Genomic DNA, 24,473 nt, shown 5'->3' on the forward strand with positions numbered 1-24,473 from the left:
TGCAAAACATGACTTAGTACTTGGTGGCATAACCCTTGTTGGCAATCACAGAGGTCAGACGTTTCTTGTAGTTGGCCACCAGGTTTGCCCACATCTCAGGAGGGATTTTGTCCCACTCCTCTTTGCAGATCTTCTCCAAGTCATTAAGGTTTCGAGGCTGACGTTTGGCAACTCGAACCTTCAGCTCCCTCCACAGATTTTCTATGGGATTAAGGTCTGGTGACTGGCTAGGCCACTCCAGGACCTTAATGTGCTTCTTCTTGAGCCACTCCTTTGTTGCCTTGGCCGTGTGTTTTGGGTCATTGTCATGCTGGAATACCCATCCACGACCCATTTTCAATGCCCTGGCTGAGGCAAGGAGGTTCTCACCCAAGATTTGACGGTACATGGCCCCGTCCATCGTCCCTTTGATGCGGTGAAGTTGTCCTGTCCCCTTAGTAGAAAAACATCCCCAAAGCATAATGTTTCCACCTCCGTGTTTGACGGTGGGGATGGTGTTCTTGGGGTCATAGGCAGCATTCCTCCTCCTCCAAACACGGCGAGTTGAGTTGATGCCAAAGAGCTCCATTTTGGTCTCATCTGATCACAACACTTTCGCCCAGTTGTCCTCTGAATCATTCAGATGTTCATTGGCAAACTTCAGACGGGCATATATATGTGCTTTCTTGAGCAGGGGGACCTTGCGGGTGCTGCAGGATTTCAGTCCTTCACGGCATAGTGTGTTACCAATTGTTTTCTTGGTGACTATGGTCCCAGCTGCCTTGAGATCATTGACAAGATCCTCCCGTGTAGTTCTGGGCTGATTCCTCACCGTTTTCATTGTCATTGCAACTCCACGAGGTGAGATCTTGCATGGAGCCCCAGGCCGAGGGAGATTGACAGTTATTTTGTTTCTTCCATTTGCGAATAATCGCACCAGCTGTCACCTTCTCACCAAGCTGCTTGGCGATGGTCTTGTAGCCCATTCCAGCCTTGTGTAGGTCTACAATCTTGTCCCTGACATCCTTGGAGAGCTCTTTGGTCTTGGCCATGGTGGAGAGTTTGGAATCTGATTGATTGATTGCTTCTGTGGACAGGTGTCTTTTATACAGGTAACGAGCTGAGATTAGGAGCACTCCCTTTAAGAGTGTGCTCCTAATCTCAGCTCGTTACCTGTATAAAAGACACCTGGGAGCCAGAAATCTTTCTGATTGAGAGGGGGTCAAATATTTATTTCCCTCATTAAAATGCAAATAATTTATAACATTTTTGACATGTGTTTTTCTGGATTCTTTTGTTGTTATTCTGTCTCTCACTGTTCAAATAAACCTACCATTAAAATTATAGACTGATCATTTCTTTGTTAGTGGGCAAACGTACAAAATCAGCAGGGGATCAAATACTTTTTTCCCCTCACTGTAGTGCACTACTTTAGACCAGAGCTCTGTCTGGGAATAGTGTGCCATTTGAGACGTAGCCTGTGACTACCTGTCTGTAGTTGAATGTTATTTCTTTCTTTCCTCAGGGATTTGAAGGGTTTTGTGGACCCCATTAGAACCATCACTCTGGCCCATCTGAAGCAGGAGCAGGACTGTAGCAGAACCCCGACCGGGAAGGACAGTCACTTGCACCACCTTTACCTGGAGGCCCATAATAAACAACAGCAACAGAGGATGGTCCAGCAGCAGGAAGCAGGGCAGATGGACCGGGCCAGTAAGTATAAGGAGGAGAACAGACGGATCCTCCAGGAGAGCATTGAGGTGGCCCCCTTCACCGCTAAGATCCGCTTCAGTGAGACCGACAGGGAGCCTAATCCCTACCCCCGGATCCCCTCCCTGCCCCACCCCTACCCCCGGATCCCCTCGCTCCCCTCCCTCCCCCACCGCCTCCATCAGGAGAAGGAAACGGAGCGCCCTGCAGTAGACCTGTATCAGTTCAAACAGCAGGCCGCGTCCCAGCACAGTCTCCCCCCAAGTAACTACTTCACTACCCTGTCCAACAGTGTGGTCAACGAGCCGCCGCGTCTCTACCCCTCTAAAGAGCTCAACTCATACTTTGAGAAGGTGAGCACGGCGCAGGACTCGGCAGCAGCCTCTAGTCTCTCTCTGGGAGGAGGGTCAGCGTTCAGCTCCAAGTCCCTGTCCAAACCCCCTCCTCTCATCAAACACCAGGCTGATGGGGAGGGTCTGCTAGGGAAGAAGATATCTGAGCAGCTGAGGTATCGTCTCAGTACCATAGTCAGCCCTGTTAGTCCAGACCTCTCCCCTTCCTCCAGTCAGACCCAGAGCCAGACCCAGACCCAGAGCCTCTGTCAGACCCAGAGTTGGACCCAGAGCCTCTGTCAGACCCAGAGCCAGAGCCACTGTCAGACCCAGAGCCCCTGTCGGACCCAGAGCCAGACCCTAGCCCAGCTAAGGTCTATGCCAGCACTGCACCGCGCCCCTGTGTTCCACCCTCCTATCCAGCACACACTGGACAGGAAGGAGGCGGGCTACGGCCGTTTGTCTCCACCCACCCTGACCCCCATCCAGCCAGTCAGCTCGGCCGGTAAAGTGTCTGAGCGGCAGAAACCGCCCACCCTTCTGCCCGAGCTACGGGAGGTCAGCGCCGTGTGTAAGGGCGGGGCAGCGATGACCTCATCCGAGGTGTGGCGAGCCGGCGACTCTCAGAGCCACGACAAGCTGGGATGGCATTCTGAGAGGAGCCCCGGCAGGAAGCCTGGGGCCACAACGGCATCTGTTATCGTCCGTCCCTCTACGTGTATAAAGTACGACGGCTCGCCAGGCGCCAAGACCTCTTCCTCGGCCAAGGACTCTCTGACGGGGAGGATGTTCCCAGGCAGCAGGCCTCAGACAGTCTGTCTGAAACTGGCCTATGAGAGAGACAGGGAGTCTGGAGGGAATGTAATCCTGCCAAACACTAACTTGGAGGAGGCTGTTTGCGTGCAGCAGTACAATAACAATTTTATGAGAGTGTCCCAGTCTCAGGGAACCTTTCCAGTCTCTGTCTCGGCTGCTGCCAACTCTGTGTGCAATAGGACTAGTGATGTGACTAGGGCAGTCTCCAACATGGCACCCTACGGTGTGCTGAGTAGAAGACAGGAGAGAACCTACTGTGGGCCCAACACCTCCAGCGCTAACAGGACAGAGATCTGTGGCCCTCGGGGCAGGACCCTCCACTCAGGGCCTGGGTTAGGGCCAAGGGCTGAGCTCCAGCAACAGCAGGGGGGCTCCTCTAGGACCTCATCCCCCAACCTGCACCCCGGGTCCAGCCCCAGCCTGGCCAGCAGCACCCAGGCCTCTCCCAACCCCGGGTCCAGCCCCATCCTGGCCAGCAGCACCCAGGCCTCTCCCAACCCCAGCCAGTCCTACTATGGGAGCTTTATCCACCTGAAGAAGCACAAGGCAGCGTTGGCAGCAGCCCAGCAGTCCAGAGGCCCTAGCAGCAGCTCCAGAAGTCCAGAGGCCCTAGCAGCAGCAGCAGCCCAGCAGTCCCGAGGTCCTAGCAACAGCTCCAGAAGTCCAGAGGCCCTAGCAGCAGCAGCCCAGCAGTCCAGAGGTCCTAGCAACAGCTCCAGTGGTAGTGGTCTTGAGAGCCTGATTGAGCCATCTAACAGTAAAGCTCTTCACATCTCCCCTCCACCTCCCCTTGCCTCGGCCTCAGCCCAGGACCACAGAACCACAGCAAGCCCAGGACCACATCAAGCAGGAGCTAGCCCCAGCCCTTGCCCCCTCCCCAATGGCCAGCCAGCCCAGATGAACCAGAGCCAATCTCAACCCAACTGCCACAAGCTGAAGAAGGCCTGGCTCACCAGACACTCAGAGGAGGACAGGAACATAAACACTATGATTAAAACAGAGGAGGCTGATAAGTCTGTTACCACCTCTGTGAGCCCCTCTGTGTCGAAGGCTGTTACCACCTCTGTGAGCCCCTCTGTGTCGAAGACTGTTACCACCTCTGTGTCGAAGGCTGTTACCACCACTGTGAGCCCCTCTGTGTCGAAGTCTGTTACCACCTCTGTGAGCCCCTCTGTGTCGAAGTCTGTTACCACCGCTGTGAGCCCCTCTGTGTCGAAGGCTGTTACCACCACTGTGTCGAAGGCTGTTACCACCGCTGTGAGCCCCTCTGTGTCGAAGGCTGTTACCACCGCTGTGAGCCCCTCTGTGTCGAAGGGTGTTACCACCGCTGTGAGCCCCTCTGTGTCGAAGGCTGTTACCACCACTGTGAGCCCCTCTGTGTCGAAGGCTGTTACCACCACTGTGAGCCCCTCTGTGTCGAAGGCTGTTACCACCTCTGTGAGCCCCTCTGTGTCGAAGGCTGTTACCACCTCTGTGAGCCCCTCTGTGTCTGAGATGGAAATGATCAAGCCTTGCACTGTCACTCTGATTGCCTCTACCTCCAGTGACGTGGAGATGAAGATAGAGGAGGTCAAAGGTCAGGAGGACAAGATGGCCGCCGAGGACAGGAATACGCGGCGTGGGAGCAAGAGGGTGTACGACCACGATTCGGCCTCAGAGAGCGGCGAGGACTCTGACGCCAGCGAGAGCAGCAAGCAGGAGCAGAGGGCTAAGAGGCAGCCCAAACCCACCTACAAGAAGAAACAGAACGACATGCAGAGGAGGAAAGGAGAGGGAGAGAGAGACGAGGAGGAGCTGAAACCCAACGGGATCTTTAGGAGCGCCAGGGAGAAGACCAAGCTGAAACAGTCCAGCAACAGTAAGTCAAGCATTAAAGGGACATTTCAAAATGTTTCAACTTCATATTCATCCACTCCAGCACCACCCCAACATTATCATATCATCTCCAGAACCACCCCAACATTACCATATCTACTCCAGCACCACCCCAACATTACCATATCATCTCCAGCACCACCCCAACATTACCATATCAGCTCCAGCACCACCCCAACATTACCATATCAGCACCAGCACCACCCCAACATTACCATACCCTCTCCAGCACCACCCCAACATTACCATATCTACTCCAGCACCACCCCAACATTACCATATCAGCTCCAGCACCACCCCAACATTACCATACCCGCTCCAGCACCACCCCAACATTATCATATCAGTTCCAGCACCACCCCAACATTACCATATCTACTCCAGCACCACCCCAACAACACCATATCTACTCCAGCACCACCCCAACATTACCATATCTACTCCAGCACCACCCTAACATTACCATATCTTCTCCAGCACCACCCCAACAATACCATATCTACTCCAGCACCACCCCAACATTACCATATCCACTCCAGAACCACCCCAACATTACCATATCTACTCCAGCACCACCCCCAACATTACCATATCATCTCCAGCACCACCCCAACATTACCATATCATCTCCAGCACCACCCCAACATTACCATATCATCTCCAGCACCACCCCAACATTACCATATCAGCACCAGCACCACCCCAACATTACCATATCCACTCCAGAACCACCCCAACATTACCATATCTACTCCAGCACCACCCCAACATTACCATATCATCTCCAGCACCACCCCAACATTACCATATCATCTCCAGCACCATCCCAACATTACCATATCATCTCCAGCACCACCCCAACATTACCATACCCGCTCCAGCACCACCCCAACATTATCATATCAGTTCCAGCACCACCCCAACATTACCATCCCGCTCCAGCACCACCCCAACATTATCATATCAGTTCCAGCACCACCCCAACATTACCATATCTTCTCCAGCACCACCCCAACAATACCATATCTACTCCAGCACCACCCCAACATTACCATATCTGCTCCAGCACCACCCCAACATTACCATATCAGCTCCAGTACCACCCCAACATTACCATATCAGCTCCAGCACCACCCCAACATTACCATATCATCTCCAGCACCACCCCAACATTACCATATCATCTCCAGCACCACCCCAACATTACCATATCAGCACCAGCACCACCCCAACATTACCATATCCACTCCAGAACCACCCCAACATTACCATATCTACTCCAGCACCACCCCAACATTACCATATCATCTCCAGCACCACCCCAACATTACCATATCATCTCCAGCACCACCCCAACATTACCATATCTACTCCAGCACCACCCCAACATTACCATACCCGCTCCAGCACCACCCCAACATTATCATATCAGTTCCAGCACCACCCCAACATTACCATATCTTCTCCAGCACCACCCCAACAATACCATATCTACTCCAGCACCACCCCAACATTACCATATCTGCTCCAGCACCACCCCAACATTACCATATCAGCTCCAGCACCACCCCAACATTACCATATCAGCTCCAGCACCACCCCAACATTACCAAATCAGCTCCAGCACCACCCCAACATTACCAAATCAGCTCCAGCACCACCCCAACATTACCATATCAGCTCCAGCACCACCCCAACATTACCATATCAGCTCCAGCACCACCCCAACATTACCATACCAGCTCCAGCACCACCCCAACACTACAATATCAATCAATACCAGCACCACCCCAACATTACCATATCAGTACCAGCACCACCCCAACATTACCATATCCACTTCTGCACCACATTAACATGTGAAAATGGTGCGTTTCTGTTTTGTAGAAAGAAGATAGAGGAAGATAATTGTTTTCAGAGAATTGGTCACAATTGGTCAAATTACATGATGCACACCGATGATGTCATTGGGAACACTTCCTCTGTTTTACTGCAAAACATAGAAACGCACCATTTTCACACGTGTTGACGTTGGGATGGTGCTGGACATGATGAATGTAAAGTTGGTGTGTTTCTATGTAAATGTATGTAAAGTTTCCCTTTAATAACGCACGCATGCAGACACACAGACACGCGTACCTCTCAAATAAATATGATTTCAATTTCTAATAGCATTCTAACAAGGTCAACTCAGTCTCTCAGCTCATCATAGGTTAGCTGGCCTTATTATATATGCCATGTTATTATGATGAGTGTTTCTGTTTCTTACACAGCGTGGATATGAGCTGGCTGATGTTGTTTTTGGTTCCTAAAGGGGAGAGGCATATACTCTGTTTGGAACATGAGATTATCTGACATTGCGCCAACTAAACTGTCCTTCTGGACGTTATTTGTTGAAGTTTGTTCGTTTTCCTATTTTCCTGAATCACAAACCAATTAGTTATTCTTAAATTTGCTTGAGCAATGTTCTCTTGACAATCGTGTAGCATTCTTAAGGAAGCTTGGTGTTTCCAATAGTGACTTCCTCTCCCCGGATGCCCGTACCTTGACTGAGTCCTAGTTGCGGGACGCGGGGATTGATTGGGACTTTGGTCAGAGCAAATGTCTTGTCTGCCTGGCTATGGTGCATACGGTAGCTGCCCACGCACAACCCAACTCCTCTGCGCTCTGTTGCCGGTTGCGACAGGGTACTCGAAGGGAGAGGTTCGATGGGTACTCCCGGCCGCCTGAGCGTGCCTCACTCAGGCACCGCTTGCCTCTCTTTCCAGACTTTGTCGATGAAGGGTCTGGTCCCACCTCAGTGATCTGGTCGTATGTGGACTTTCGAGACCAGGCTAGCTAAACAAGATCTGCACAGCGTGCTAGCCAGGTTGGCTAACTCGCCGACGCGAGCTAGCTACTACTAGCTATTCGTGCCTCCCCACGTTGGAGTTGATGCGGTAGCTCTCTAGTTTAGTACATGTAGCGTTAAGGCTCTTGGTTATTAGTAAAGGACCGTGCTACGGTCTAAGAGGCTAGCTAACCTAGCTTACACTAAAAAGCTTCCAGCTATAGAACTTTTTATGGATCTGAGGACTCATGCCAAATATTTTCAGTCTCCTGAGGGGGAATAGGCTTTTGTCGTGCCCTCTTCACAGCTGTCTTGGTGTGTTTGGAACATGATAGTTTGTTGGTGATGTGGACACCAATAAACTTCAAGCTCTCAACCTGTTCCACTACAGCCCAGTTGATGAGAATGGGGGCGTGCTCGGTCCTCCTTTTCCTGTATTCCACAGTCATCTCTTTTGTCTTGATCACGTTGAGGGAGAGGTTGTTGTCCTGGCACCACACGGCCAGGTCTCTGACCTCCTCCCTATAGGCTGTTTCATCGTTGTTGGTGATCAGGCCTACCACTGTTGTGTCATCAGCAAACTTAATGATGAAGTTGGAGTCATGCCTGGCCATGCAGTCATGGTTGAACAGGGAGTACAGGAGGAGACTGAGCACGCACCCCTGAGGGGCCCCCGTGTTGAGGATCAGCTTGGCGGATGTGTTGTTACCTACCCTTACAACCTGGGGGCAGCCCGTCAGGAAGTCCACGATCCACATACTTTTGTGAGGTTGTATCGCTTGGATGTCACTGCTCCCAGTCTAGTGCACAGTGTGTTTACAGCTGGGACAGGACAGGGTCGTTATGCAGAGCTCATTCTGGGTGGTCAGCCATGGCCCGTTTCCTTTAGTATCCGCTTGGTCCGGCTTGGGGCGGGATTCTTGTTCCCCTTAGTCCCCATAGTGTTGTACTGACTGAAAGGGAACAGAACGTTATGACTTACTACTGTTCCCTGAAGGAGGGAAACCGGGTACAACACCTGCGTCGCCTGGTTCTGGGCTCGGTGAAGAGCGGTACTGAATTGACGGAATGAATCCAAGCCGCAAGATTCTCACCTGTGGAAGACGGGGCTTTCAGAGAGGCGCGGATTTCATTGGCCTTCTCAGGCGTGATTTTAGTTCTTCGTTCAAAGTGGCTAGAGTGTGACTCCCCATAGTTGTACCACGTGTCCCTCCTTCAGGGAACTGTAGTTATAGTCACAACGTTATGTTTTTCTGATCGTCTTTATATCCATAATGAGTTGTAAATTGAATTGACCTCAACTCTGGTGTAGAGAAATAAATAAGACCTCTAGCTACAGTACATAGGGCTGCTTACATCCTCTTCACCTTATTTATGTCCCCATCCGGTACCAGATGGGATCCCCCGCTCTGTGCTGAAGGACTGATCATGTCTCTGTATTAGATATCATAGTAACCGTCTCTCTGTCCCCATCCGGTACCAGATGGTATCCTCCGCTCTGTGCTGAAGGACTGATCATGTCTCTGTATTAGATATCATAGTAACCGTCTCTCATTCCCCATCCGGTACCAGATGGGATCCCCCGCTCTGTGCTGAAGGACTGGAGGAAGGTGAAGAAGCTGAAGCAGACGGGGGAGTCGTTCCTGCAGGACGACTCGTGCTCCGAGATTGGACCCAACCTGCAGAAGTGTCGGGAGTGTCGTGTTGTCCGCAGCAAGAAGGGGGAGCAGCCTGCTCATTCCCCTGTCTTCTGCCGTTTCTACTACTTCCGCCGGTGAGTCTGATTGGCTGATTCAGTCTCGTTTTGTCTGGTGTCTGATTAGCTGGTCCGCTGGTATTTGATTGGCTGCTCTGTCTCCCGGCTAGTGTCTAATTGGCTGCTTTGCTCGGCTGGTCCACGTTGCCGCCACATGGTTGCCAGAGATTATTTAGGTCATTGTATATGTTCTCCAACAATTTATCTGTTATTGTCTGTCAGTGAACCCTTCCTCAGTCAGTCCATCTGTTATTGTCTGTCAGTGAACCCTTCCTCAGTCAGTCCATCTGTTATTGTCTGTCAGTGAACCCTTCCTCAGTCAGTCCATCTGTTATTGTCTGTCAGTGAACCCTTCCTCAGTCAGTCAGTCCATCTGTTATTGTCTGTTAGTAAACCCTTCCTCAGTCAGTCAGTCCATCTGTTATTGTCTGTCAGTGAACCCTTCCTCAGTCAGTCCATCTGTTATTGTCTGTTAGTGAACCCTTCCTCAGTCAGTCAGTCCATCTGTTATTGTCTGTTAGTGAACCCTTCCTCAGTCAGTCAGTCCATCTGTTATTGTCTGTCAGTGAACCCTTCCTCAGTCAGTCAGTCCATCTGTTATTGTCCGTCACTGAACCCTTCTTCAGTCAGTCCATCTGTTATTGTCTGTCAGTGAACCCTTCCTCAGTCAGTCAGTCCATCTGTTATTGTCTGTTAGTGAACCCTTCCTCAGTCAGTCCATCTGTTATTGTCTGTCAGTGAACCCTTCCTCAGTCAGTCCATCTGTTATTGTCTGTCAGTGAACCCTTCCTCAGTCAGTCAGTCCATCTGTTATTGTCTGTCAGTGAACCCTTCCTCAGTCAGTCAGTCCATCTGTTATTGTCTGTTAGTGAACCCTTCCTCAGTCAGTCCATCTGTTATTGTCTGTCAGTGAACCCTTCCTCAGTAAAGTCCATCTGTTATTGTCTGTCAGTGAACCCTTCCTCAGTCAGTCAGTCCATCTGTTATTGTCTGTCAGTGAACCCTTCCTCAGTCAGTCCATCTGTTATTGTCTGTTAGTGAACCCTTCCTCAGTCAGTCAGTCCATCTGTTATTGTCTGTCAGTGAACCCTTCCTCAGTCAGTCAGTCCATCTGTTATTGTCTGTCAGTGAACCCTTCCTCAGTCAGTCAGTCCATCTGTTATTGTCTGTTAGTGAACCCTTCCTCAGTCAGTCCATCTGTTATTGTCTGTCAGTGAACCCTTCCTCAGTCAGTCCATCTGTTATTGTCTGTCAGTGAACCCTTCCTCAGTCAGTCCATCTGTTATTGTCTGTCAGTGAACCCTTCCTCAGTCAGTCAGTCCATCTGTTATTGTCTGTTAGTGAACCCTTCCTCAGTCAGTCAGTCCATCTGTTATTGTCTGTCAGTGAACCCTTCCTCAGTCAGTCAGTCCATCTGTTATTGTCTGTCAGTGAACCCTTCCTCAGTCAGTCAGTCCATCTGTTATTGTCTGTCAGTGAACCCTTCCTCAGTCAGTCAGTCCATCTGTTATTGTCTGTCAGTGAACCCTTCCTCAGTCAGTCCATCTGTTATTGTCTGTCAGTGAACCCTTCCTCAGTCAGTCAGTCCATCTGTTATTGTCTGTCAGTGAACCCTTCCTCAGTCAGTCCATCTGTTATTGTCTGTCAGTGAACCCTTCCTCAGTCAGTCCATCTGTTATTGTCTGTCAGTGAACCCTTCCTCAGTCAGTCCATCTGTTATTGTCTGTCAGTGAACCCTTCCTCAGTCAGTCCATCTGTTATTGTCTGTCAGTGAACCCTTCCTCAGTCAGTCAGTCCATCTGTTATTGTCTGTCAGTGAACCCTTCCTCAGTCAGTCCCATCTGTTATTGTCTGTCAGTGAACCCTTCCTCAGTCAGTCAGTCCATCTGTTATTGTCTGTCAGTGAACCCTTCCTCAGTCAGTCAGTCCATCTGTTATTGTCTGTCAGTGAACCCTTCCTCAGTCAGTCAGTCCATCTGTTATTGTCTGTCAGTGAACCCTTCCTCAGTCAGTCAGTCCATCTGTTATTGTCTGTCAGTGAACCCTTCCTCAGTCAGTCAGTCCATCTGTTATTGTCTGTCAGTGAACCCTTCCTCAGTCAGTCAGTCCATCTGTTATTGTCTGTCAGTGAACCCTTCCTCAGTCAGTCAGTCCATCTGTTATTGTCTGTCAGTGAACCCTTCCTCAGTCAGTCAGTCCATCTGTTATTGTCTGTCAGTGAACCCTTCCTCAGTCAGTCCATCTGTTATTGTCTGTCAGTGAACCCTTCCTCAGTCAGTCAGTCCATCTGTTGTTGTCTGTCAGTGAACCCTTCCTCAGTCAGTCAGTCAGTCCATCTGTTATTGTCTGTCAGTGAACCCTTTCTCAGTCAGTCAGTCCATCTGTTATTGTCTGTCAGTGAACCCTTCCTCAGTCAGTCAGTCCATCTGTTATTGTCTGTCAGTGAACCCTTCCTCAGTCAGTCAGTCCATCTGTTATTGTCTGTCAGTGAACCCTTCCTCAGTCAGTCAGTCCATCTGTTATTGTCTGTCAGTGAACCCTTCCTCAGTCAGTCCCATCTGTTATTGTCTGTCAGTGAACCCTTCCTCAGTCAGTCAGTCCATCTGTTATTGTCTGTCAGTGAACCCTTCCTCAGTCAGTCATCCATCTGTTATTGTCTGTTAGTGAACCCTTCCTCAGTCAGTCAGTCCATCTGTTATTGTCTGTCAGTGAACCCTTCCTCAGTCAGTCAGTCCATCTGTTATTGTCTGTCAGTGAACCCTTCCTCAGTCAGTCATCCATCTGTTATTGTCTGTCAGTGAACCCTTCCTCAGTCAGTCAGTCCATCTGTTATTGTCTGTCAGTGAACCCTTCCTCAGTCAGTCCATCTGTTATTGTCTGTCAGTGAACCCTTCCTCAGTCAGTCAGTCCATCTGTTATTGTCTGTCAGTGAACCCTTCCTCAGTCAGTCAGTCCATCTGTTATTGTCTGTCAGTGAACCCTTCCTCAGTCAGTCAGTCCATCTGTTATTGTCTGTCAGTGAACCCTTCCTCAGTCAGTCAGTCCATCTGTTATTGTCTGTCAGTCAACCCTTCTTCAGTACTTCCAGTCAGTCCATCTGTTATTGTCTGTCAGTGAACCCTTCCTCAGTCAGTCAGTCCATCTGTTATTGTCTGTCAGTGAACCCTTCCTCAGTCAGTCAGTCCATCTGTTATTGTCTGTCAGTGAACCCTTCCTCAGTCAGTCCATCTGTTATTGTCTGTCAGTGAACCCTTCCTCAGTCAGTCCATCTGTTATTGTCTGTTAGTGAACCCTTCCTCAGTCAGTCAGTCCATCTGTTATTGTCTGTCAGTGAACCCTTCCTCAGTCAGTCAGTCCATCTGTTATTGTCTGTCAGTGAACCCTTCCTCAGTCAGTCCATCTGTTATTGTCTGTCAGTGAACCCTTCCTCAGTCAGTCAGTCCATCTGTTATTGTCTGTCAGTGAACCCTTCCTCAGTCAGTCCGTCCATCTGTTATTGTCTGTTAGTGAACCCTTCCTCAGTCAGTCAGTCCATCTGTTATTGTCTGTCAGTGAACCCTTCCTCAGTCAGTCAGTCCATCTGTTATTGTCTGTTAGTGAACCCTTCCTCAGTCAGTCAGTCCATCTGTTATTGTCTGTCAGTGAACCCTTCCTCAGTCAGTCAGTCCATCTGTTATTGTCTGTCAGTGAACCCTTCCTCAGTCAGTCCCATCTGTTATTGTCTGTCAGTGAACCCTTCCTCAGTCAGTCAGTCCATCTGTTATTGTCTGTCAGTGAACCCTTCCTCAGTCAGTCAGTCCATCTGTTATTGTCTGTCAGTGAACCCTTCCTCAGTCAGTCAGTCCATCTGTTATTGTCTGTCAGTGAACCCTTCCTCAGTCAGTCCATCTGTTATTGTCTGTCAGTGAACCCTTCCTCAGTCAGTCAGTCCATCTGTTATTGTCTGTCAGTGAACCCTTCCTCAGTCAGTCAGTCCATCTGTTATTGTCTGTCAGTGAACCCTTCCTCAGTCAGTCAGTCCATCTGTTATTGTCTGTTAGTGAACCCTTCCTCAGTCAGTCAGTCCATCTGTTATTGTCTGTCAGTGAACCCTTCCTCAGTCAGTCAGTCCATCTGTTATTGTCTGTCAGTGAACCCTTCCTCAGTCAGTCAGTCCATCTGTTATTGTCTGTCAGTGAACCCTTCCTCAGTCAGTCCATCTGTTATTGTCTGTCAGTGAACCCTTCCTCAGTCAGTCAGTCCATCTGTTATTGTCTGTCAGTGAACCCTTTCCTCAGTCAGTCCATCTGTTATTGTCTGTCAGTGAACCCTTCCTCAGTCAGTCAGTCCATCTGTTATTGTCTGTCAGTGAACCCTTCCTCAGTCAGTCAGTCCATCTGTTATTGTCTGTCAGTGAACCCTTCCTCAGTCAGTCAGTCCATCTGTTATTGTCTGTCAGTGAACCCTTCCTCAGTCAGTCAGTCCATCTGTTATTGTCTGTCAGTGAACCCTTCCTCAGTCAGTCTCATCTGTTATTGTCTGTCAGTGAACCCTTCCTCAGTCAGTCATCCATCTGTTGTCTGTTAGTGAACCCTTCCTCAGTCAGTCGTCCATCTGTTATTGTCTGTCAGTGAACCCTTCCTCAGTCAGTCAGTCCATCTGTTATTGTCTGTCAGTGAACCCTTCCTCAGTCAGTCAGTCCATCTGTTATTGTCTGTCAGTGAACCCTTCCTCAGTCAGTCTCCATCTGTTATTGTCTGTCAGTGAACCCTTCCTCAGTCAGTCCATCTGATTGTCTGTCAGTGACCTTCTCGTCAGTCCTATCTGTTAGTGAACCCTTCCTCAGTCAGTCAGTCCATCTGTTATTGTCTGTTAGTGAACCCTTCCTCAGTCAGTCAGTCCATCTGTTATTGTCTGTCTAGTGAACCCTTCCTCAGTCAGTCAGTCCATCTGTTATTGTCTGTCAGTGAACCCTTCTCTCAGTCAGTCCATCTGTTATTGTCTGTCAGTGAACCCTTCCTCAGTCAGTCAGTCCATCTGTTATTGTCTGTCAGTGAACCCTTCCTCAGCCAGTCCATCTGTTAGTCTGTCAGTGAACCCTTCCTCAGTCAGTCAGTCCATCTGTTATTGTCTGTCAGTGAACCCTTCCTCAGTCAGTCAGTCCATCTGTTATTGTCTGTCAGTGAACCCTTCCTCAGTCAGTCAGTCCATCTGTTATTGTCTGTCAGTGAACCCTTCCTCAGTCAGTCCATCTGTTATTGTCTGTCAGTGAACCCTTCCTCAGTCAGTCAGTCCATCTGTTATTGTCTGTCAGTGAACCCTTCCTCAGTCAGTCAGCATCTGTTATTGTCTGTCAGTGAACCCTTCCTCAGTCAGTCAGTCCATCTGTTATTGTCTGTTAGTGAACCCTTCCTCAGTCAGTCCATCTGTTATTGTCTGTCAGTGAACCCTTCCTCAGTCAGTCCATCTGTTATTGTCTGTCAGTGAACCCTTCCTCAGTCAGTCCATCTGTTATTGTCTGTCAGTGAACCCTTCCTCAGTCAGTCAGTCCATCTGTTATTGTCTGTCAGTGAACCCTTCCTCAGTCAGTCAGTCCATCTGTTATTGTCTGTCAGTGAACCCTTCCTCAGTCAGTCCATCTGTTATTGTCTGTCAGTGAACCCTTCCTCAGTCAGTCAGTCCATCTGTTATTGTCTGTCAGTGAACCCTTCCTCAGTCAGTCAGTCCATCTGTTATTGTCTGTCAGTGAACCCTTCCTCAGTCAGTCAGTCCATCTGTTATTGTCTGTCAGTGAACCCTTCCTCAGTCAGTCCATCTGTTATTGTCTGTCAGTGAACCCTTCCTCAGTCAGTCAGTCCATCTGTTATTGTCTGTCAGTGAACCCTTCCTCAGTCAGTCAGTCCATCTGTTATTGTCTGTCAGTGAACCCTTCCTCAGTCAGTCAGTCCATCTGTTATTGTCTGTCAGTGAACCCTTCCTCAGTCAGTCTCATCTGTTATTGTCTGTCAGTGAACCCTTCCTCAGTCAGTCCATCTGTTATTGTCTGTCAGTGAACCCTTCCTCAGTCAGTCCATCTGTTATTGTCTGTCAGTGAACCCTTCCTCAGTCAGTCAGTCCATCTGTTATTGTCTGTCAGTGAACCCTTCCTCAGTCAGTCTCATCTGTTATTGTCTGTCAGTGAACCCTTCCTCAGTCAGTCCATCTGTTATTGTCTGTCAGTGAACCCTTCCTCAGTCAGTCAGTCCATCTGTTATTGTCTGTCAGTGAACCCTTCCTCAGTCAGTCAGTCCATCTGTTATTGTCTGTCAGTGAACCCTTCCTCAGTCAGTCAGTCCATCTGTTATTGTCTGTCAGTGAACCCTTCCTCAGTCAGTCAGTCCATCTGTTATTGTCTGTCAGTGAACCCTTCCTCAGTCAGTCAGTCCATCTGTTATTGTCTGTCAGTGAACCCTTCCTCAGTCAGTCAGTCCATCTGTTATTGTCTGTCAGTGAACCCTTCCTCAGTCAGTCAGTCCATCTGTTATTGTCTGTCAGTGAACCCTTCCTCAGTCAGTCAGTCCATCTGTTATTGTCTGTCAGTGAACCCTTCCTCAGTCAGTCCATCTGTTATTGTCTGTCAGTGAACCCTTCCTCAGTCAGTCCATCTGTTATTGTCTGTCAGTGAACCCTTCCTCAGTCAGTCCATCTGTTATTGTCTGTCAGTGAACCCTTCCTCAGTCAGTCAGTCCATCTGTTATTGTCTGTCAGTGAACCCTTCCTCAGTCAGTCCATCTGTTATTGTCTGTCAGTGAACCCTTCCTCAGTCAGTCAGTCCATCTGTTATTGTCTGTCAGTGAACCCTTCCTCAGTCAGTCTCCATCTGTTATTGTCTGTCAGTGAACCCTTCCTCAGTCAGTCAGTCCATCTGTTATTGTCTGTCAGTGAACCCTTCCTCAGTCAGTCAGTCCATCTGTTATTGTCTGTCAGTGAACCCTTCCTCAGTCAGTCAGTCCATCTGTTATTGTCTGTCAGTGAACCCTTCCTCAGTCAGTCAGTCCATCTGTTATTGTCTGTCAGTGAACCCTTCCTCAGTCAGTCAGTCCATCTGTTATTGTCTGTCAGTGAACCCTTCCTCAGTCAGTCAGTCCATCTGTTATTGTCTGTCAGTGAACCCTTCCTCAGTCAGTCAGTCCATCTGTTATTGTCTGTCAGTGAACCCTTCCTCAGTCAGTCAGTCCATCTGTTATTGTCTGTCAGTGAACCCTTCCTCAGTCAGTCAGTCCATCTGTTATTGTCTGTCAGTGAACCCTTCCTCAGTCAGTCCATCTGTTATTGTCTGTCAGTGAACCCTTCCTCAGTCAGTCAGTCCATCTGTTATTGTCTGTCAGTGAACCCTTCCTCAGTCAGTCAGTCCATCTGTTATTGTCTGTCAGTGAACCCTTCCTCAGTCAGTCCATCTGTTATTGTCTGTCAGTGAACCCTTCCTCAGTCAGTCAGTCCATCTGTTATTGTCTGTCAGTGAACCCTTCCTCAGTCAGTCAGTCCATCTGTTATTGTCTGTCAGTGAACCCTTCCTCAGTCAGTCAGTCCATCTGTTATTGTCTGTCAGTGAACCCTTCCTCAGTCAGTCAGTCCATCTGTTATTGTCTGTCAGTGAACCCTTCCTCAGTCAGTCAGTCCATCTGTTATTGTCTGTCAGTGAACCCTTCCTCAGTCAGTCAGTCCATCTGTTATTGTCTGTCAGTGAACCCTTCCTCAGTCAGTCAGTCCATCTGTTATTGTCTGTCAGTGAACCCTTCCTCAGTCAGTCAGTCCATCTGTTATTGTCTGTCAGTGAACCCTTCCTCAGTCAGTCAGTCCATCTGTTATTGTCTGTCAGTGAACCCTTCCTCAGTCAGTCAGTCCATCTGTTATTGTCTGTCAGTGAACCCTTCCTCAGTCAGTCCATCTGTTATTGTCTGTCAGTGAACCCTTCCTCAGTCAGTCAGTCCATCTGTTATTGTCTGTCAGTGAACCCTTCCTCAGTCAGTCAGTCCATCTGTTATTGTCTGTCAGTGAACCCTTCCTCAGTCAGTCAGTCCATCTGTTATTGTCTGTCAGTGAACCCTTCCTCAGTCAGTCAGTCCATCTGTTATTGTCTGTCAGTGAACCCTTCCTCAGTCAGTCAGTCCATCTGTTATTGTCTGTCAGTGAACCCTTCCTCAGTCAGTCAGTCCATCTGTTTTGTTGTCAGTGAACCCTTCCTCAGTCAGTCCATCTGTTATTGTCTGTCAGTGAACCCTTCCTCAGTCAGTCCATCTGCTATTGTCTGTCAGTGAACCCTTCCTCAGTCAGTCCCATCTGTTATTGTCTGTCAGTGAACCCTTCCTCAGTCAGTCCATCTGTTATTGTCTGTCAGTGAACCCTTCCTCAGTCAGTCAGTCCATCTGTTATTGTCTGTCAGTGAACCCTTCCTCAGTCAGTCAGTCCATCTGTTATTGTCTGTCAGTGAACCCTTCCTCAATCAGTCAATCCATCTGTTATTGTCTGTCAGTGAACCCTTCCTCAGTTATTCAGTCCATCTGTTATTGTCTGTCAGTGAACCCTTCCTCAGTCAGTCTGTCCATCTGTTATTGTCTGTCAGTGAACCCTTCCTCAGTCAGTCCATCTGTTATTGTCTGTCAGTGAACCCTTCCTCAGTCAGTCAGTCCATCTGTTATTGTCTGTCAGTGAACCCTTCCTCAGTCAGTCCATCTGTTATTGTCTGTCAGTGAACCCTTCCTCAATCAGTCAGTCCATCTGTTATTGTCTGTCAGTGAACCCTTCCTCAGTCAGTCAGTCCATCTGTTATTGTCTGTTAGTGAACCCTTCCTCAGTCAGTCAGTCAATCTGTTATTGTCTGTCAGTGAACCCTTCCTCAGTCAGTCAGTCCATCTGTTATTGTCTGTTAGTGAACCCTTCCTCAGTCAGTCCATCTGTTATTGTCTGTCAGTGAACCCTTCCTCAGTCAGTCCATCTGTTATTGTCTGTCAGTGAACCCTTCCTCAGTCAGTCCATCTGTTATTGTCTGTCAGTGAACCCTTCCTCAGTCAGTCAGTCCATCTGTTATTGTCTGTCAGTGAACCCTTCCTCAGTCAGTCAGTCCATCTGTTATTGTCTGTCAGTGAACCCTTCCTCAGTCAGTCCATCTGTTATTGTCTGTCAGTGAACCCTTCCTCAGTCAGTCCATCTGTTATTGTCTGTCAGTGAACCCTTCCTCAGTCAGTCAGTCCATCTGTTATTGTCTGTCAGTGAACCCTTCCTCAGTCAGTCAGTCCATCTGTTATTGTCTGTTAGTGAACCCTTCCTCAGTCAGTCCATCTGTTATTGTCTGTCAGTGAACCCTTCCTCAGTCAGTCAGTCCATCTGTTATTGTCTGTCAGTGAACCCTTCCTCAGTCAGTCAGTCCATCTGTTATTGTCTGTCAGTGAACCCTTCCTCAGTCAGTCAGTCCATCTGTTATTGTCTGTCAGTGAACCCTTCCTCAGTCAGTCCATCTGTTATTGTCTGTTAGTGAACCCTTCCTCAGTCAGTCCATCTGTTATTGTCTGTCAGTGAACCCTTCCTCAGTCAGTCCATCTGTTATTGTCTGTCAGTGAACCCTTCCTCAGTCAGTCCATCTGTTATTGTCTGTCAGTGAACCCTTCCTCAGTCAGTCAGTCCATCTGTTATTGTCTGTCAGTGAACCCTTCCTCAGTCAGTCAGTCCATCTGTTATTGTCTGTCAGTGAACCCTTCCTCAGTCAGTCCATCTGTTATTGTCTGTCAGTGAACCCTTCCTCAGTCAGTCCATCTGTTATTGTCTGTCAGTGAACCCTTCCTCAGTCAGTCAGTCCATCTGTTATTGTCTGTCAGTGAACCCTTCCTCAGTCAGTCAGTCCATCTGTTATTGTCTGTCAGTGAACCCTTCCTCAGTCAGTCAGTCCATCTGTTATTGTCTGTCAGTGAACCCTTCCTCAGTCAGTCAGTCCATCTGTTATTGTCTGTCAGTGAACCCTTCCTCAGTCAGTCCATCTGTTATTGTCTGTCAGTGAACCCTTCCTCAGTCAGTCAGTCCATCTGTTATTGTCTGTCAGTGAACCCTTCCTCAGTCAGTCAGTCCATCTGTTATTGTCTGTCAGTGAACCCTTCCTCAGTCAGTCAGTCCATCTGTTATTGTCTGTCAGTGAACCCTTCCTCAGTCAGTCAGTCCATCTGTTATTGTCTGTCAGTGAACCCTTCCTCAGTCAGTCCATCTGTTATTGTCTGTCAGTGAACCCTTCCTCAGTCAGTCCATCTGTTATTGTCTGTCAGTGAACCCTTCCTCAGTCAGTCCATCTGTTATTGTCTGTTAGTGAACCCTTCCTCAGTCAGTCAGTCAGTCCATCTGTTATTGTCTGTCAGTGAACCCTTCCTCAGTCAGTCCATCTGTTATTGTCTGTTAGTGAACCCTTCCTCAGTCAGTCAGTCCATCTGTTATTGTCTGTCAGTGAACCCTTCCTCAGTCAGTCAGTCCATCTGTTATTGTCTGTCAGTGAACCCTTCCTCAGTCAGTCAGTCCATCTGTTATTGTCTGTCAGTGAACCCTTCCTCAGTCAGTCAGTCCATCTGTTATTGTCTGTCAGTGAACCCTTCCTCAGTCAGTCCATCTGTTATTGTCTGTCAGTGAACCCTTCCTCAGTCAGTCAGTCCATCTGTTATTGTCTGTCAGTGAACCCTTCCTCAGTCAGTCAGTCCATCTGTTATTGTCTGTCAGTGAACCCTTCCTCAGTCAGTCCATCTGTTATTGTCTGTCAGTGAACCCTTCCTCAGTCAGTCAGTCCATCTGTTATTGTCTGTCAGTGAACCCTTCCTCAGTCAGTCAGTCCATCTGTTATTGTCTGTCAGTGAACCCTTCCTCAGTCAGTCTCCATCTGTTATTGTCTGTCAGTGAACCCTTCCTCAGTCAGTCCATCTGTTATTGTCTGTCAGTGAACCCTTCCTCAGTCAGTCAGTCCATCTGTTATTGTCTGTCAGTGAACCCTTCCTCAGTCAGTCAGTCCATCTGTTATTGTCTGTCAGTGAACCCTTCCTCAGTCAGTCCATCTGTTATTGTCTGTTAGTGAACCCTTCCTCAGTCAGTCAGTCCATCTGTTATTGTCTGTCAGTGAACCCTTCCTCAGTCAGTCCATCTGTTATTGTCTGTCAGTGAACCCTTCCTCAGTCAGTCAGTCCATCTGTTATTGTCTGTCAGTGAACCCTTCCTCAGTCAGTCAGTCCATCTGTTATTGTCTGTCAGTGAACCCTTCCTCAGTCAGTCAGTCCATCTGTTATTGTCTGTCAGTGAACCCTTCCTCAGTCAGTCAGTCCATCTGTTATTGTCTGTCAGTGAACCCTTCCTCAGTCAGTCCATCTGTTATTGTCTGTCAGTGAACCCTTCCTCAGTCAGTCCCATCTGTTATTGTCTGTCAGTGAACCCTTCCTCAGTCAGTCCATCTGTTATTGTCTGTCAGTGAACCCTTCCTCAGTCAGTCAGTCCATCTGTTATTGTCTGTCAGTGAACCCTTCCTCAGTCAGTCCATCTGTTATTGTCTGTCAGTGAACCCTTCCTCAGTCAGTCAGTCCATCTGTTATTGTCTGTCAGTGAACCCTTCCTCAGTCAGTCAGTCCATCTGTTATTGTCTGTCAGTGAACCCTTCCTCAGTCAGTCAGTCCATCTGTTATTGTCTGTCAGTGAACCCTTCTCATCAGTCAGTCCATCTGTTATTGTCTGTCAGTGAACCCTTCCTCAGTCAGTCCCATCTGTTATTGTCTGTTAGTGAACCCTTCCTCAGTCAGTCAGTCCATCTGTTATTGTCTGTCAGTGAACCCTTCCTCAGTCAGTCCATCTGTTATTGTCTGTCAGTGAACCCTTCCTCAGTCAGTCAGTCCATCTGTTATTGTCTGTCAGTGAACCCTTCCTCAGTCAGTCAGTCCATCTGTTATTGTCTGTCAGTGAACCCTTCCTCAGTCAGTCCATCTGTTATTGTCTGTCAGTGAACCCTTCCTCAGTCAGTCAGTCCATCTGTTATTGTCTGTCAGTGAACCCTTCCTCAGTCAGTCCATCTGTTATTGTCTGTCAGTGAACCCTTCCTCAGTCAGTCAGTCCATCTGTTATTGTCTGTCAGTGAACCCTTCCTCAGTCAGTCAGTCCATCTGTTATTGTCTGTCAGTGAACCCTTCCTCAGTCAGTCAGTCCATCTGTTATTGTCTGTCAGTGAACCCTTCCTCAGTCAGTCAGTCCATCTGTTATTGTCTGTCAGTGAACCCTTCCTCAGTCAGTCCATCTGTTATTGTCTGTTAGTGAACCCTTCCTCAGTCAGTCAGTCCATCTGTTATTGTCTGTCAGTGAACCCTTCCTCAGTCAGTCAGTCCATCTGTTATTGTCTGTCAGTGAACCCTTCCTCAGTCAGTCCATCTGTTATTGTCTGTCAGTGAACCCTTCCTCAGTCAGTCAGTCCATCTGTTATTGTCTGTCAGTGAACCCTTCCTCAGTCAGTCAGTCCATCTGTTATTGTCTGTCAGTGAACCCTTCCTCAGTCAGTCGCATCTGTTATTGTCTGTCAGTGAACCCTTCCTCAGTCAGTCAGTCCATCTGTTATTGTCTGTCAGTGAACCCTTCCTCAGTCAGTCCATCTGTTATTGTCTGTCAGTGAACCCTTCCTCAGTCAGTCAGTCCATCTGTTATTGTCTGTCAGTGAACCCTTCCTCAGTCAGTCCATCTGTTATTGTCTGTCAGTGAACCCTTCCTCAGTCAGTCCATCTGTTATTGTCTGTCAGTGAACCCTTCCTCAGTCAGTCAGTCCATCTGTTATTGTCTGTCAGTGAACCCTTCCTCAGTCAGTCAGTCCATCTGTTATTGTCTGTCAGTGAACCCTTCCTCAGTCAGTCCATCTGTTATTGTCTGTCAGTGAACCCTTCCTCAGTCAGTCAGTCCATCTGTTATTGTCTGTCAGTGAACCCTTCCTCAGTCAGTCAGTCCATCTGTTATTGTCTGTCAGTGAACCCTTCCTCAGTCAGTCCCATCTGTTATTGTCTGTCAGTGAACCCTTCCTCAGTCAGTCCATCTGTTATTGTCTGTCAGTGAACCCTTCCTCAGTCAGTCAGTCCATCTGTTATTGTCTGTCAGTGAACCCTTCCTCAGTCAGTCAGTCCATCTGTTATTGTCTGTCAGTGAACCCTTCCTCAGTCAGTCAGTCCATCTGTTATTGTCTGTCAGTGAACCCTTCCTCAGTCAGTCCATCTGTTATTGTCTGTCAGTGAACCCTTCCTCAGTCAGTCAGTCCATCTGTTATTGTCTGTCAGTGAACCCTTCCTCAGTCAGTCGTCCATCTGTTATTGTCTGTCAGTGAACCCTTCCTCAGTCAGTCCATCTGTTATTGTCTGTCAGTGAACCCTTCCTCAGTCAGTCCATCTGTTATTGTCTGTCAGTGAACCCTTCCTCAGTCAGTCAGTCCATCTGTTATTGTCTGTCAGTGAACCCTTCCTCAGTCAGTCCATCTGTTATTGTCTGTCAGTGAACCCTTCCTCAGTCAGTCAGTCCATCTGTTATTGTCTGTCAGTGAACCCTTCCTCAGTCAGTCAGTCCATCTGTTATTGTCTGTCAGTGAACCCTTCCTCAGTCAGTCAGTCCATCTGTTATTGTCTGTCAGTGAACCCTTCCTCAGTCAGTCCATCTGTTATTGTCTGTCAGTGAACCCTTCCTCAGTCAGTCAGTCCATCTGTTATTGTCTGTCAGTGAACCCTTCCTCAGTCAGTCAGTCCATCTGTTATTGTCTGTCAGTGAACCCTTCCTCAGTCAGTCCATCTGTTATTGTCTGTCAGTGAACCCTTCCTCAGTCAGTCAGTCCATCTGTTATTGTCTGTCAGTGAACCCTTCCTCAGTCAGTCAGTCCATCTGTTATTGTCTGTCAGTGAACCCTTCCTCAGTCAGTCAGTCCATCTGTTATTGTCTGTCAGTGAACCCTTCCTCAGTCAGTCAGTCCATCTGTTATTGTCTGTCAGTGAACCCTTCCTCAGTCAGTCCATCTGTTATTGTCTGTTAGTGAACCCTTCCTCAGTCAGTCCATCTGTTATTGTCTGTCAGTGAACCCTTCCTCAGTCAGTCCATCTGTTATTGTCTGTCAGTGAACCCTTCCTCAGTCAGTCAGTCCATCTGTTATTGTCTGTCAGTGAACCCTTCCTCAGTCAGTCAGTCCATCTGTTATTGTCTGTCAGTGAACCCTTCCTCAGTCAGTCAGTCCATCTGTTATTGTCTGTCAGTGAACCCTTCCTCAGTCAGTCCATCTGTTATTGTCTGTCAGTGAACCCTTCCTCAGTCAGTCCATCTGTTATTGTCTGTCAGTGAACCCTTCCTCAGTCAGTCAGTCCATCTGTTATTGTCTGTCAGTGAACCCTTCCTCAGTCAGTCAGTCCATCTGTTATTGTCTGTCAGTGAACCCTTCCTCAGTCAGTCCATCTGTTATTGTCTGTCAGTGAACCCTTCCTCAGTCAGTCAGTCATCTGTTATTGTCTGTCAGTGAACCCTTCCTCAGTCAGTCGTCCATCTGTTATTGTCTGTCAGTGAACCCTTCCTCAGTCAGTCCATCTGTTATTGTCTGTCAGTGAACCCTTCCTCAGTCAGTCAGTCCATCTGTTATTGTCTGTCAGTGAACCCTTCCTCAGTCAGTCCATCTGTTATTGTCTGTCAGTGAACCCTTCCTCAGTCAGTCCATCTGTTATTGTCTGTCAGTGAACCCTTCCTCAGTCAGTCTCATCTGTTATTGTCTGTCAGTGAACCCTTCCTCAGTCAGTCAGCATCTGTTATTGTCTGTCAGTGAACCCTTCCTCAGTCAGTCAGTCCATCTGTTATTGTCTGTCAGTGAACCCTTCCTCAGTCAGTCAGTCCATCTGTTATTGTCTGTCAGTGAACCCTTCCTCAGTCAGTCCATCTGTTATTGTCTGTCAGTGAACCCTTCCTCAGTCAGTCAGTCCATCTGTTATTGTCTGTCAGTGAACCCTTCCTCAGTCAGTCCATCTGTTATTGTCTGTCAGTGAACCCTTCCTCAGTCAGTCAGTCCATCTGTTATTGTCTGTCAGTGAACCCTTCCTCAGTCAGTCCATCTGTTATTGTCTGTCAGTGAACCCTTCCTCAGTCAGTCAGTCCATCTGTTATTGTCTGTCAGTGAACCCTTCCTCAGTCAGTCCATCTGTTATTGTCTGTT

At 48.4% G+C, this 24,473-nt stretch overlaps 1 protein-coding gene across 9 annotated transcripts in view; it reads left to right on the top strand.

Annotated features, from left to right (window-relative positions):
- Positions 1–24,473, top strand: part of LOC106591006 (probable JmjC domain-containing histone demethylation protein 2C) — a 194,446-nt gene that overhangs the window by 116,474 nt on the left and 53,499 nt on the right. For all 9 annotated transcript variants that reach the window (XM_045687392.1, XM_045687416.1, XM_045687397.1 and 6 more), the window contains 2 exons: positions 1,505–4,695; positions 9,115–9,316. In XM_045687392.1, the coding sequence (XP_045543348.1) occupies positions 1,505–4,695; positions 9,115–9,316 (3,393 nt within the window). The remainder of the gene's footprint in view (positions 1–1,504; positions 4,696–9,114; positions 9,317–24,473) is intronic.

Source organism: Salmo salar, chromosome ssa01 (genome assembly GCF_905237065.1).
Source record: "Salmo salar chromosome ssa01, Ssal_v3.1, whole genome shotgun sequence".
Lineage (NCBI taxonomy): Eukaryota > Metazoa > Chordata > Actinopteri > Salmoniformes > Salmonidae > Salmo > Salmo salar.